Source organism: Numenius arquata, chromosome 14 (genome assembly GCF_964106895.1).
Source record: "Numenius arquata chromosome 14, bNumArq3.hap1.1, whole genome shotgun sequence".
Classification (NCBI taxonomy): Eukaryota; Metazoa; Chordata; class Aves; order Charadriiformes; family Scolopacidae; genus Numenius; species Numenius arquata.
In genome coordinates this window covers 17,137,353-17,151,438 of record NC_133589.1, presented here as the reverse complement: position 1 = coordinate 17,151,438, position 14,086 = coordinate 17,137,353, and the positions used below count along the sequence as shown (strand labels likewise).

Below are 14,086 nucleotides of genomic sequence, written 5' to 3'. Positions count from 1 at the left end.
ACTCACGGAGAAGAGCAACCTTATTAACAAAGAGAAGACATTTCCATTTAGAAAAGCACTTGTTTACACTTGTTTGAACAAACATTTAGGAGAAAAGCTCTCTGTCAGGGCCCCAACACTTGTAAGAGCCAAGCACTTCAGACACTGGGATTTTGTGCTGTTTAAGCGGGAACAGGCCATGCTCCGAATCCAACAACCACAATTACTCTCAGGACCACGGCACAGCAAACGCGGCACTTCTCCTTCAGCTCCCCTCTCCAACGCCCTCGGATGCGACAGGAAAGGAGAAAAGCTTCACCCCGTGGCCCTGCCAAAGCTCAGCGGTGTCTGAAGTCCCCCCAGCTGCGCTTTGGGGGCTGAGAAAGAAGCAGTCGGATTCTTTCCGACCGCTTTATCTGCCTGGTGGTCCCACGTAGCGGCTGTGTGCTTGCTGTGCACCCTCTCCCCGGGGCTGAAACGGGGACATTGGAGAACACAAACTGCTTTTTGATGGTGTGGCAGGTCTCCTTGGAGGAAAGGCAACACCTTCAGTTTTGGAAGGATGCTCATCATAGAATCATGGAATGGTTTAGGTTGGAAGGGACCTTAAAGACCATCCGCCCTGGGCAGGGACACCTCCCACCACACCAGGTTGCTCCAAGCCCCCTCCAACCTGGCCTTGAACCCCTCCAGGGATGGGGCAGCCACAGCTTCTCTGGGCAACCTGGGCCAGGCTCTCACCACCCTCACAGCAAAGAAGTTCTTCCCCACATCTCAGCTCAATCTCCCCTCTTCCAGTGTCAAACCCTTCCCCCTCATCCTATGGCTCCCCTCCCTCATCAAGAGTCCCCCTCCTTTCTTTTCCCCCTCCTCTCTTCCAGGTGGATCCAAACAAGGTGGAATATATATTGGGAAAAGCCATTTATTCTGTTTTCTGTCTTATTTTTCTTTCTTTCTCTTTTGAGAGCTGCTGCCTGCTGCACCTAAGGAAGAAGGACCTGCCGGAGCACCCCCCCTGCCCCACACCAGCAGGGAGGGCAGCGTGGGGAAAAACACTCATTTGCTGCTCCCAGCAGGTTGCTTCTCTCACCCCCCCGTCCCTGAAACAGCTCAGCCTTTCCGAGGTACGAGCACTACAGGACATGTGGAATAAAACGCACGTCGGGAGCTCACTGCTCAGCTGAAGGAGAACAAAAAACCTCGCGCCCCAAGACAGCAATTTATTTTTACACTCGCGCCGCCGAGCCGTATTTCTCGATCATGTTCTCATCTGCTGAACCTCTACGAAATCCTCGCAGGTTGGAAATGATTTCGAATCATGTATCCAAGACAACAAGGGTAATTCTTCCCTGGCATATTAAACGTAGACACCGACGGAGCTCTGATCTTTAGACGATTACCCTGAATTCAGTACAGGAACCCATTTACATCTTTCTAAAAAGGAGATTTCAGGATTCGTCACCTTTTTTTCCTTTGGGTCACCTTGTCGTTTCAAGGCAATGATGGCCCAGCAGCAGAAGCATTTCATCCCAGCGGGGCACACACCCGACTTGTTGGTATTCCTGCCCAGAATAGCTCGCAGCACTGACAGAGCTCATCTGTGTTAAATTAGCCCTTAGAAAACATCCCCGCTCTGAATCTCAGAAGATTGTCCCTTGATGCAGGTCTGAGGAGCACAGAGAGAAAGCCCTTCTGCACGAGCACCGTGACACAGGCTGTGACACAGGCTGTCACAGCATCCAAAACACTCAGGCCAGTGGTTAAAAAGCCCATTTTTGACCGTGTACCAGACAGAGAAGAATAGGAAACCCACCCTCCTGTCCCCCTTCTATCTGGCCATTACTGTTTTTTTCTAATTAGAATCATAGAATCATCCAGGTTGGAAGAGACCCTTGGGATCATCGAGTCCAACCATCTACCCTACACTACAAAGTTCTTCCCTATATCATATCCCCCAACACCACATCTAAACGTCTCTTAAACACATCCAGGGATGGTGACTCAACCACCTCCCTGGGCGCAAATTACCTTTCAAAAAGGAAAAATAACCTAATACTCAATACGCCCTTGAAAGTCTTCTGGTGGAGGAACCCAGGATGGCACGCTCTTAAGGCTGGGTTCATCCAGGCAGTCCTAAGGGAATAAGGGACTTGCTCGGGGTGATGGTGCCAGTCCGTTGACTGGATGGAGAATGGGAACCAGCAAAGCAGCTCGAGAGAAAACCCGCGCCCGGCTAGGAAATGGGATGACAACCTGGTCGACTGTCAAGGATGAGTCCTCAAAGTGAGAGTTTCAAGCCATCTCAAGAGATGGACCTGTGCTTCTCACTCCCACGGGGAAGACCAGTTGCCCAACACCCCATTTACCATTAGGAAACTCAAAAGAATAGCTTGAGCCTTTCATCAAGAAGTCACAAGGCCAAAATAACGTATTACAGGCTATACAAAGCAAAGACATATATATTTGCATGCAAATATAAAAGGAGGTTGAGAGTCCCTTCACAAGTAACACTTTGTGTGATAAAACCACCCAGGGAACCAAGACACAAGAGTCAAAAACCTGAAGAGGAAAGTCTGGAAAAGGCAAAGCAGAAGGAAGCGATTCGGTCCCCACGTGGGACCAGGGAACCAGCCAGCCCTTTGCTCTGAAGGCATCTCCTGCACGGAGATGCCTCCTTCTCCTCCTTCTGCTCCAGGCAGGAAGGCACAGAGCAGGACCAGAGGAAGCCTACCATGAGAAGCCCAAAATCCCACAGACAGCAGGACACCGTGGCAGCAGCCCCCCCTTCTAGCTGGGAAGAGCAGATACAGGATTTTACTCCAGTATGTTCCCGTGCTAAGGAATATAGAAGGGAAAGGAGGGATAGAGGCCATAATTTTAATAAAAGGAAAAAACCCACATCAGATAAGCATCCTTGATGGAGCCCAACAGAGAAAGAAAATCTACATTTTTCTTTTCTGCTGTGCCTTTTACCGGCCAAACAGCACCGAGTGCCAACGTCCGACCGCTCCACTGTGCCTCTCAAGTAGGCTCCTGGTTGGTACATCTCAAAATCAGGCTCAGGTTCTCCAAACTCAGAAACTCCAGCAACGGGACAAAGAGGACAGCAGCAGGCACCCTCCCCACGTTGCTGGGGTTCCACCACAAAGAGGGTCTCCCTCTTTCACCCAGGGCACCGTGCTCCGGCATTCTGCGTGCCAAGACAGCACCAGCTGCAGGTTTTTGCTTGAATACCAATTTTAAGTCAAACAGCACCAAATGCTTGGTGCAAATTCTCGGGGTCACTCACCCACAGATTCAAGGATTTGTCTTTAACACGTGTGAAGTGTCCCTGGGCCCTGCCACGGCAAACGCTCTTCTCCCCCAGCCAAACCCTCCACGCTCGAGCCTCACGCAGCTGGTATTTGCCGGAGGGAGTTCACGGGGCTCATACTTGCCTCAAACGTGACAAAGTCATCAAACTCATCAGGACAGGCCGGGGCTTCCTCCTCAGGGGTATATCCCATATCATACAACTGGCTGTCGGGATCTGCAGAGGAAAATACAAAAAAGAGAGACAGAATCACCAAAAGGCAACGCGTACCCTCAAACGAAGGACACCTTTAAGAGACACAACAGCAGAAGGACAAGAACTCGCTCTTGCACGCACCGGTGCCTTCAGAGAGGACCTCTGCTCCCAGGCATCCCACCACCTCCTCGGCTGGAAGGCAGGTCCCTGGCAGAGGTCCTGCGAGGTCCCTTGCTGCTCCGATGGGACTAGCACCTGGATTCATCCCTACCCCGCCATGGTCTCCGCTCCTTTTCCTGGTTTCTTCCCCATCCCCGTTTCCTGCATCCTCTTAATTCTTCTCCCAGAAGGCTCTAATCCTGCTGTGGGCAGGGAATACATTAGATCTATGTGTGACAGCCAACTACCATGGGAACCGCGGGGAAAGCAGGCTGCACCGAAGCTTTTATCAGCTACTGCTCCTCCCGTGGCCAGCCACATCGGGAGCCATCCTCACAGGGGGACAGGAAAATAGGAGGTTTTCAAGGAGATTTCTTAAAAAGAAAGAAAATTACTCCTCCCACCCCCCAAACATCCATCTGCAGCAGAGCGTATCAGCATTTCTCTGACCGAGGAAAGGAGCGCGAATTCCCTGTGCTCCCTCAAGCAACAGCTAATGCCCGATCCAGCACACGACCCAGATCCCAGGCTGGAAACACCAAATCAAGATCAGATGCTGCAGTCCCAAAATAAATAGCGGGCTCAAAACCACATGCCTCGGAGCCGCAGGCATTGTGGCACCGGGTTTGTCTGATGTCGATAAACTTGGCCCGGGCAGAGGGAATATGTCAGTGCTCCAAGGAAAGCTGGGCCATCGCCTGGATTTGGGGAAGGACAGGCTTTGCTTTCACGGCTGCTCGAGGCAGAGGATGGGAGAGGAGCTACAAAAGCAGGGTCTGGTTTCCGCCTCCTTCGGGCTGGTGGCTTCCCAGCAGGCTGGCAGCGTAGCCACGGTCCAGTCCAAACCAAAGGACATGAGGCTTTGTCACAGCCGAGTGGCACTGCCACCTTCTATGGATATAGCCCTTATAAAGTCCCAGCCGGGGCTTCTGATTTGGGTCCAGATAACAAAAAATGCCATTTTTCCTTAAGGGATCTGTACGGCTAGTACAAAGGCAAGGGATTAGGGCACTGAACAAGGAGTCAGCTTTGCAGCAACATCCCTCCCACCCAAACACCCTCCCCAAGCGCCTCTTTCAGCTCCCCGTTAAATCCAAACGGAGTCAGGGCCCCAGGAGATACCGGAGGCACTGACCCGATGGGTACCGGCAGCCCAGGGGGCTGGGAGAAGCTGAACGTGTGACACCGAGAAACGAGCCCTTCTTTAACCTGAGCCTGGGGCTCCCAGGGGTTAGAATTTAAATCAAACCCAGGAATAAGCCAAATTGCTTTTTCAGAAACCTGCGCTCTCCAGTGAGCACACGGCGGGGTCACGGCTTCATGGGATGAAAGGTGCTCTTGTTGGCAATTTACGGCTCCAATATCCCGCTGCTCTCCCGGCACCGGTGCTCTATGAGCTGTGTTTCCAGCTGCCGGCGCTCCGGTGTGTAACCCCGAGCAGGGCAGCGAGAGGCACGGGAAAACGTGAAAACACTCGTTGCTCGAGGCAAGGCAGCCTCAGGCCACCTCCTGCTTTAACTGATGGGTTTAGGACTGAAGTTTCTTAAGGCTGTGTTCTCCCTCTCCTCAGATGTTACCCTGTCCCCACCTGCAGATTTGATCCCACAATCAGTTTTCCCATTAGTTATCCCTGTTCCAAAATTTGAGAGCCTCCTTGGTGACAGCAGGGAGGACCGAGGGGATGGGGACAGCGTCCTCCTTGCTGCAAATCCATGGGAGCATCCAAGAGTGGGTCTCAGCGAGACCAGCCTCTGCCTGCTTCGGGGAAAAACCAAGCCAAGAGGGGACAGCCACCCACGTCCCTTGCCGACCCCAGGCAATGGCCACCTCCAGAGATGGCTGTGACATGCACGGGAGCATCCAAAGAGCCAGATCATCTCCCCAAGACACTCCCTGGTCCTGTGCACAGCTAGGGCTCTGCCCTGCGACATGTCCCAGCCAGCGTGAGCCCCGGTGACAGCTCTGCCCACCCTTCAAGGCCATCTCCAGGGTTTCTGGTGGCACCCCGTGGCAGCCCCGGGAACCGCAGAGCGCCCCGAAGGTGGCGGAGCCAGGCACAGGCTGCTCCCTTCTGCTCATTCCCGTATCATTTCTTTTCCTCCCCCTCCAAGTAGACACGCAAAAGCTTCCTGCTTTCCTACAGACACAGATAAAGATATTTATTCTGCTCATTCCTTCCAAAAGGGAGGATTTACAGGCAAGTGAAGGCTTCCAGTTTCCTTTGGAAGCAGGGGTATAAAGCGTGGGCAGACAGTGCACAAACAGCTCCCCAACACCAGCTGCCCCCAGTGCAGCTCCTGCCCAAACCGAGTGCTCCTGGAGCCTCCCCAGCCCTTCGGGTGTTTCTTGGTGTAGGGGTGAACGTGAGACTGGTTGTTCCATCTGTCTGCAGAGCACCCAGCCCAAAGAGGGGGATATCTCTGTGTTATTTTCACAGCAAGCTCCACCACAAAAAGCAAGGAAAGACCATTTGAGAGGTCTTGCCCGGAGCCTTGCTGGTGGTGCGGCCAGCAGAAGCCATGCCCAGGAGACAGCACTCCCTGTTTCCACCTCCCCACGCTCAGAAAGCAAAGACAAACATCACCACAAACAAAGGTTGACTTTTTCTGCTCAGATTCATTCCCTCCCCCTCTGAAAAAGCCATATGGTGCTCTGTGTATAGGGAGAGTTGCCATGGAGAGCTTGCCTGCAAGTCTCCCAGCACAATAGGCTGTGTTAAGCTTCCAAATTCCTGTCCAAAAGAGCCAAAAAAAAAACCCACCCCAAGAAACCTTTGTTGCTCAACTGGCACTGCCTACGTGAAGGCCACCATCTTTCAGGTGCAGAAAGAGGCATGTGGTGAGAGCTGGAGGGCTCCGGTACCTGTTTTCCCACATCATACCATTAATAGAACAGGATGGCCGTGGGCCACCAGCAGTAGAACTGCACAACCCTGGTCCAGCAGCACAAACGCTCAAATTCCTTCCACTGTTCCCCTTGGGCCTCAAAGCCAAATCCCAGCTGATGGGATTCTTTTCTTCACATCCCCTTCTCCACGCCCCTTGCACCACAAAGCACATTTTCATAGAATCATAGAACGGTTAGAGTTGGAAGGGACCTAAAAGACCATTTTGTTCCAACCCCTCTGCCATGGGCAGGGACACCTCCCACCACACCAGGCTGCTCCAAACCCCCTCCAACCTGGCCTTGAACCCCTCCAGGGATGGGGCAGCCACAGCTTCTCGGGGCAACCTGGGCCAGGCTCTCACCACCCTCACACCAAAGATTTCTTCTGAATATCTGATCTAAATCTCCCCTCTTTCAATTTAAAACCGTTCCCCCTCCTCCTATGGCTCCCCTCCCTGATCCAGAGTCCCTCCCCAGCTTTCCTGGAGCCCCCTTCAGGTACTGGAAGGCCGTTATAAGGTCTCCCTGGAGCCTTCTCTTCTCCGGACTGAACAACCCCAACTCTCTCAGCCTTTTCATCTCTTATACCCATCCCTGATTTCACTTGACCTCTTTCCTTCCTCCTCTTCGGGAGTCAGTGGAGTTCTTGGAGTCAACTCTTTCCAACCCAGCTCAAAATCACAGGTTTTGCCCAGAAATGAGGATGTCATTAGGGTCTCCCTTTTGTCCTCGCATCCGAATGTCCGTGACCAGCTTCTCCTGTGGTTTCAGCTCTATCCCTCATCTCCTGCTGCTAGTCCTGTTCTTCACACAGCCAAAAATCTCAAAGCTAAAAGTCAGGCTCCAATCGACCCTGCCCAACAATCTCCCTAAAGGCGCTATAAGCTATTCGCTACGTCTTTTTCCCAAATTAATTGCACTAATTTGTTTGACCGGAATACGTGGGCAGGGTACCAGGCATCTGGATAAAGCTTCGGTTGAATTATTGTGGCAGCACAGTTTTATCAGGGTAATGCGGCCGACGTACAATTTACACAAGGAATTGTAACCAGTAAGACCAGGCACACGTATATTCCAGCGAAGGTAAGGTGATTTTGGACAGAAAAAAAAAAAAAAAAGGATGTAAAAAGCAGATTAAGTCTACTGTGAGGCATCTGCAGCATCTCTTGGGCATCTTTTCTTATCCCTGCCTTGAGGCTTTCCGTTGCCCAACATGTGCTCATGCAAGCCCCGCTGAGAAGACCACCTTCCCAGCCCATGGCACTGACCACACCGCTTGGGAAAGGGAGATTTGCCTTCACGCAAGCTCTGCTGCAAGCCCAGCCACAGCACTTTCTTTTCCATTAGATTTCCTGTTTTCCCCACTTCTGCCCTGTTTCGTGCTGCCTTACGGCTCTGCACAAATCCTGCATCTCCCCCTGTTCTTAACATGCTCCATTTCCTCCCACTGTTTAAAAAAAAAACAACTAATAAATAGTTGTCCAAACTATGTAAATCTTCTGATGAGGAACCATCTCTGTCCAAACACAGTGTGTTCTCCCGCTGTTTGACCGTGCAATGGGAACCTGGGCTTTTCAAGAAAGGCAAGACAGCGTAGAGCTAGGGGAACAGAAGTCCCGGGGTACAGCAGGCTCCCAAAATAGATTCTAAAAACTGCTTTCAGAAGACAGGATTTCAGTGAAAAAGGCACCTTGAGTGAAGAGCTGTGGGTACGGTAGTGACACAGGTCAGAAACAGAGCCAGTTTTATCGGCTTCATATAGGAATGACCTAGAAAAACAGAGCCTTTCAGAAGTATTTAAGTCATCTGCCAAGACACACTCCACATTCCGCTGCAAGCCGCACAGCCACAAACTCCGAGCGATTCCAACAGTATGGATTATGTGCAGCCAACAGACCTCAATATTCAGCACAGGAATAAGGCGAGGAACCTGCGTGGATGGCACAAAACGAAACAGACCCCCCCCCCCCCCCCAAAAAAAAAAAAAATAAAAGGCAAGATGAAGTTATGGTTGGCTTAAGAGAGGAGAACTGATACAGAGTGACCTCCCTCACCGGGTACGCTGCTTGAAAATGAGATGGCAAAAGGTGTACAGCCAGGATTTAAAAATTTACAGGCGTTTAGGAGGATCCAAAGCAAAGAGATGGAGAAGAATCTACCGCTCGGTGTTTCCAGGGTAAGCTCAGGGTCTTGTGCTCTCACTGAAGCTCAGGGACCCTACTTGGTGTCGGTCACGGCAGGATAAAGCTATCACCAAGTCCAACCGTCTCTCCTGTGCTTCCCACAAGAGATCCAGGAGTCCGTGTACAGTCTGACGCTCACACACAAAGTCTGGTCAGAGTTGGAAAGAGCAGCTTTCTGCTCCTCGCTTCTCCTGTAACCCAACCTGCTGACTCCTCCAGAGATGGGACAAGGGGCCAGGAGCGCTCAGTGAAGACTATCCCTTTACAACCACAAATTACACAAAAGTAATAACGGATGGCAAGCTCAGGCTCCCAAGGAGGCGGTGTCAGAATTAAGGTTGCTTACACAACCCTCATCCGAGCCCCTCGGCTAACGCGCTTTAGCACTCCTGCGTTTCTTGAATAATTTCTTGAATATCATTGCTCACGGATTGGTACTTATCGCATATTCCTTTTGATCCTCTCCACACAGAGCAGGCCCTCAAGCTTTGTTTAGACACATCATCTAAAGCCATAATGAGAAGAATTAGCTTCGTGGTACCCAAGAACTTTGGAAGCATAAATCCGGCTGCCTTCGCTTCGGATCGGAGACGAGATGAGCGTTGCTGCCTCCGCTGGGGTGGCACAGATGGATCAGAGACAGGAAGCCACCACTAACACGTGGGATTTGGTATTGAGTTTAACATACGAGTCCCCGTTTTTCATTTTCTCAGCCATTTGAGCTGTCTTCAGCACGTGCTAGTCAACAAGACCAGTTCAAATTCCTCCGGTGTCAGCCGGGAATTCAGGGCTGGAGGTGTGGAAAACAAGGAGCAGGCTTGTGGCCACCACTAAGTGGTTCAGAGCCACTTTGTGACTTACCAGCAGAAAAGATAGAGAGACTGAGCCTCCAAAACAGCACAGGTTGCCCTGGAGAGGACACCTCCTGATGTCCTCTGTCCCCTTCACTCTAACTTCTACTTTCAATAACTCTATTTCAGGAAACAAAGCTGGATTTTGCAGCCAACAGCTTTATTTTCTGTTCTGTGAAGAGATTGAGGCAGGACCTCCTGAAAGAGTGTATGCAACTGTGCAACAATAGAAGATCCTAATTTACCTTCCCAGAGCACACTGGATGGAGATGCAGCCTTTGGCACACCCATTAGCTGGTCTCTTGTTGAGTGTTTAAGTCCTTCCTGGAGTCCTCAGCACAGGAAGGACATGGACCTGTTGGAGCGAGGCCAGAGGAGGCCACGGAGATGCTGGGAGGGCTGGAGCCCCTCTGCTGGGAGGACAGGCTGAGAGAGTTGGGGGGGTTCAGCCTGGAGAAGAGAAGACTCCGGGGAGACCTTAGAGTCCCTTCCAGTCCCTCAAGCGGCTCCAGGAAAGCTGGGGAGGGACTCTGGATCAGGGAGGGGAGCCCTAGGAGGAGGGGGAAGGGTTTGACACTGAAAGAGGGGAGATGGAGATGAGATGTGGGGAAGAACTTCTTTGCTGTGAGGGTGGTGAGAGCCTGGCCCAGGTTGCCCAGAGAAGCTGTGGCTGCCCCATCCCTGGAGGGGTTCAAGGCCAGGTTGGAGGGGGCTTGGAGCAACCTGGTGTGGTGGGAGGTGTCCCTGCCCAGGGCAGGGGGTGGCACTGGATGGTCTTTAAGGTCCCTTCCCACCCAAATCATTCTGTGATTCTAACTGGTGAATTCATCTCTGGTCACCTTGTTAGCAGGAGTCTTTCCTATCTGGAGGAGACGTAAGCTGCCCAGTGGTGAGACAGACCTACAGCAGCAGTCAGATGGTCCGCACTTGGAAAAGCTGATGATCATCAAGGAGAAAGACATCAGAAGGACACATGCAGCAGCCCAGGAGGAGACAGGGCTTGGTACAGAACAGGATGGAGATGATGAAGTGAGCTGTGGTTCATCAGAACACCAGGGAAAGGTTCCTCTCAACACAGAGGATGTCCACTGGATCCAGCCCATGCTCACCCATCACGGCCCAACCCAGCGGCTTTGCAATTAGCAGCAATTTCCCAGCAAAGCCGCATCACACGCAGCCTCTCCTGTCTGAGAGCGAGACCAGGAAACGCTCGGAAGAAACGAGCTTTTGCCACATCAATCTGTCAGGGTGTCACAAGGGTAACACTCACCACACTGTCACAAGCCTCCAGGCCGTGACAGAGCCGAGCAGGGCTCTGCAGAAGCTGTAGGTGAGTAATTATCCCGTCATTAATCACACCAGATTGACTGGATTCCTAAAGAGAAATGGTCTGATGGCTCTGGTTTGCCTCCTGGTGCAGAGGCAGGACGATGGGCTACTCGCTTTCCTTCACCTCAGCTCAGGAAGCCAACCCTACCTGGTCTGTGGCCAGACATTTCTGATGAGGATGGAGGAGACATTCCCCAGCTTCCTGGCTTGAGCCGAACATGAATAATCCCTCGTTCCGGAGCTAAACAGCCAAACCTGAGAAATCAAAACAGGCAGGACCGAAACCACCGCCGCCACCACCCATCTGGATCCACCACCCATCTGGAGCCACCAGCCCAGCCCAGCTCCTCCCACGCATTCCCCAACCCAGGGCTGAGCCCAGGCTCCCAGAAGCATTCGCAGCAGCAGATGTGGAACAAAACAGCCTACTCCTCGTACAGAAAATAAAACACACGCTGGAGAAACACCGAGACAGCAGATGGGTGATGAGAAACGTCTATTTTCTAACAGAAGTCGCCTTTGTTTTCTTTTTAGTCATCGTCTCCGTAGAAGAGAGCGCGCTGAGGATCGCTCCAAGGCTCTAATAAGACACCGCTCTCTGGTTTCATATTGACCATCTCCCCAGGGGAGTCCCTGCAGTGATTTTTCTTCTCCTTTGCCAGAGAAATCAGTTTTCTTCTGGGAATCAAACTTAAGCCTTTCTTTCGCAATTAAAACTCACCCCAGCTTGCCTTTTATCAGCCTTGGCTTAGGGGCTGAGGGTCTAAGCAACCACCACAAGTTTCCTTTTCTTTATCAGGACACACAGAAGTCCCTCCGCTCTGCGATTTGCTGTGATTCGCAAGAGATTTGGGCAATGCTTCCCCCTCACGAGGAACGGCGTGCGGACGGTGCTGCTTTGGCTATTTAATCGCAGGTAATCTCGCCGCGGTAAGCGAGGGGCAGCTTCGCTGTGAGCTCCATCTCCCCGGGACAGCCTGTGTATTTTGGACCTGCAACAACACTCCGTGACGGTGACCGGCCGCAGCAAGATTTCCTCCGCCGCACGCTTCGAAATATCCACAAAAGCAAGAATCCTCCAAGGGGGAAGAGACGCTGGTGCTGAACCCCCTGCTCCCCGGGGACCTCGAGGGCTTCCGAGCCTCAGCGGCAGTTTTCGGGCAGCGCCTTTGAGCAATTCCCCACCGTTCCCGTCCCGGAGCTGGGAGGAGGCCTCCGGCCACGGTTTCTCCGACACTTCTGCATTTCTCCCAAAAGTAGGTCAATGCAGCGTGTCATCTGCCAGGCTGTTTTTTGGGAAGACACGCTCCCCGCTCAGCCATGGAACGAGCCGGCTTCAGCCCTGACGTAACCCTTCACCCAGCTGCCAAGTCACAGCAACGACAACAACAACAAAAATGAATAAACCCCATTGTTTACCTAAAATTAAAAGAGAAATGCAAAGCGACAAAAAAAAAAAAAAAGAATAAAGCCACGGTGAGGCGGTAGCGCTCCTCCTCCTCCCCATCAGCATCCGAGCCCTTTCCCCAGAATACGACAGCAGAAATAAATAGCGATTTAAAAGAGCTGGAGGGCGGCGGTGAGGGCTGCGCGGTTCCGCTCAGCGCTGGGCAGGGGGGACGGGTTTCACAGTTGAGGAGCATCTCCCCACCCACGGGGGGACGAGGGGTTACTCCTGCTCACCCACATCTCCCCGCTCACGCCAACGCGGGGAGAATTTACAGCCAGAGCTAACCTCGCCGGATCCCGGCAGCGGCACGGCCGGAGATAAAAAGAGTTTTACGGATGGTGGGTTTTTTTTGTTCCTGGTTTTGCTTTTAAGAAGTAAATATCTTCCCTCCCACTTGAGCCAGTTTGGAGTTATCCTTTCCAGCGGGAAAGTGTTCCAAAACAGAGGGTAAGAGCGGGAGAGCCATGCTCTGACCTCCCCTCTCGCCACTGCCTTTGCGGAGGTAGCAGAGCTGCTCCCTGCCCCACGGCGGCTGCGGGTGAGCTGAGGAGCATCCTCATCCCCCACCCAGCCCCACGCCGTCCTCGACTCCCCCCCCTCCAGGCCCACGCCATCCTCGACTCCCCCCCCAGCCCCACGCCATCCTCGACTCTCCCCCCAGCCCCACGCCATCCTCGACTCTCCCCCCAGCCCCACGCCATCCTCGACTCCCCCCCCAGCCCCACGCCATCCTCGACTCCCCCCCGCCCCAGCCCCACGCCATCCTCGACTCCCCCCCGCCCCAGCCCCACGCCATCCTCGACTCCCCCCCCCCAAGCCCCACGCCATCCTCGACTCCCCCCCCCCAAGCCCCACGCCATCCTCGACTCCCCCCCCCCCCCAGCCCCACGCCATCCTCGACTCCCCCCCCCCAGCCCCACGCCATCCTCGACTCCCCCCCCCAGCCCCACGCCATCCTCGACCCCCACGCCGTCCTCGTCCTCCCCCCAGCCCCACAGTTTGCTCCACAGCAGCAATGGAGGAGCCACGGAGGGGGAATTAAAACCCAAGCGTGGACGGACACAGGTAGGTGTCCAAGTCAAGGCTGCCCCCTTGTTTCAGCAAAGGATTTGGGAACAGGCACCCGAGGAAGCATCCCCTTTGAGGCTGCACACGCTCTGCAGCATTTTGAGGTTCCTGGGAGCAGAAAACTGACTTTTCTTCTCCAAAAATACAGCGTGATGTGGGATGGAGGGAGAGAGCAAACACCCCAAGTGCCACCTGCCCTGAGGCTTTCTCCTGTGTCCTCCCCTCACCGAGGAACAGCCTCTAGGGATGGAAGTTGGGCTGGAGTCACACATCCTCCATTCTTCAATCTCTGCCTCCATGCAGAGGACCTTCTGTCCCACCCCTGTCCCCCGAGCCCCAGCAGGTCACAGGAGAGTGTCTCTGTGCCCCCAGACACACTTCACCCTCTCCTGTTAGAGATGCCTCTGCAGGAGAGGGATGGAGAGGGACCTCGGGCCACGGGGACCACAGGGTGCCACCAGAGCAGCTCAGACTGGCACGTACATCCGAATTCCCCATCCCCTGTGAGCTGGGGGAGTTACACACGCTCAATAGACAACCCTCACACATTTTCATGGGCAGGTCAGTGGTTTCCAAGACAAGTGTTTAAGTCCCACTATTTCAAGAAAAAAAACAACTACCCCACGTTCAGTACTTCCAAGAAAGGCCTGGCCGCTCCTGTCCCTGGCAGAAA

At 53.2% G+C, this 14,086-nt stretch overlaps 1 protein-coding gene across 3 annotated transcripts in view; it reads right to left on the bottom strand.

Annotated features, from left to right (window-relative positions):
- Nucleotides 1-14,086, bottom strand: part of RAB11FIP3 (RAB11 family interacting protein 3) — an 82,875-nt gene that overhangs the window by 38,672 nt on the left and 30,117 nt on the right. For all 3 annotated transcript variants that reach the window (XM_074158826.1, XM_074158828.1, XM_074158827.1), the window contains exon 3: nt 3,417-3,508. In XM_074158826.1, coding sequence (XP_074014927.1) covers nt 3,417-3,485 — 69 coding nt within the window. In that variant the 5' untranslated portion in view covers nt 3,486-3,508. The remainder of the gene's footprint in view (nt 1-3,416; nt 3,509-14,086) is intronic.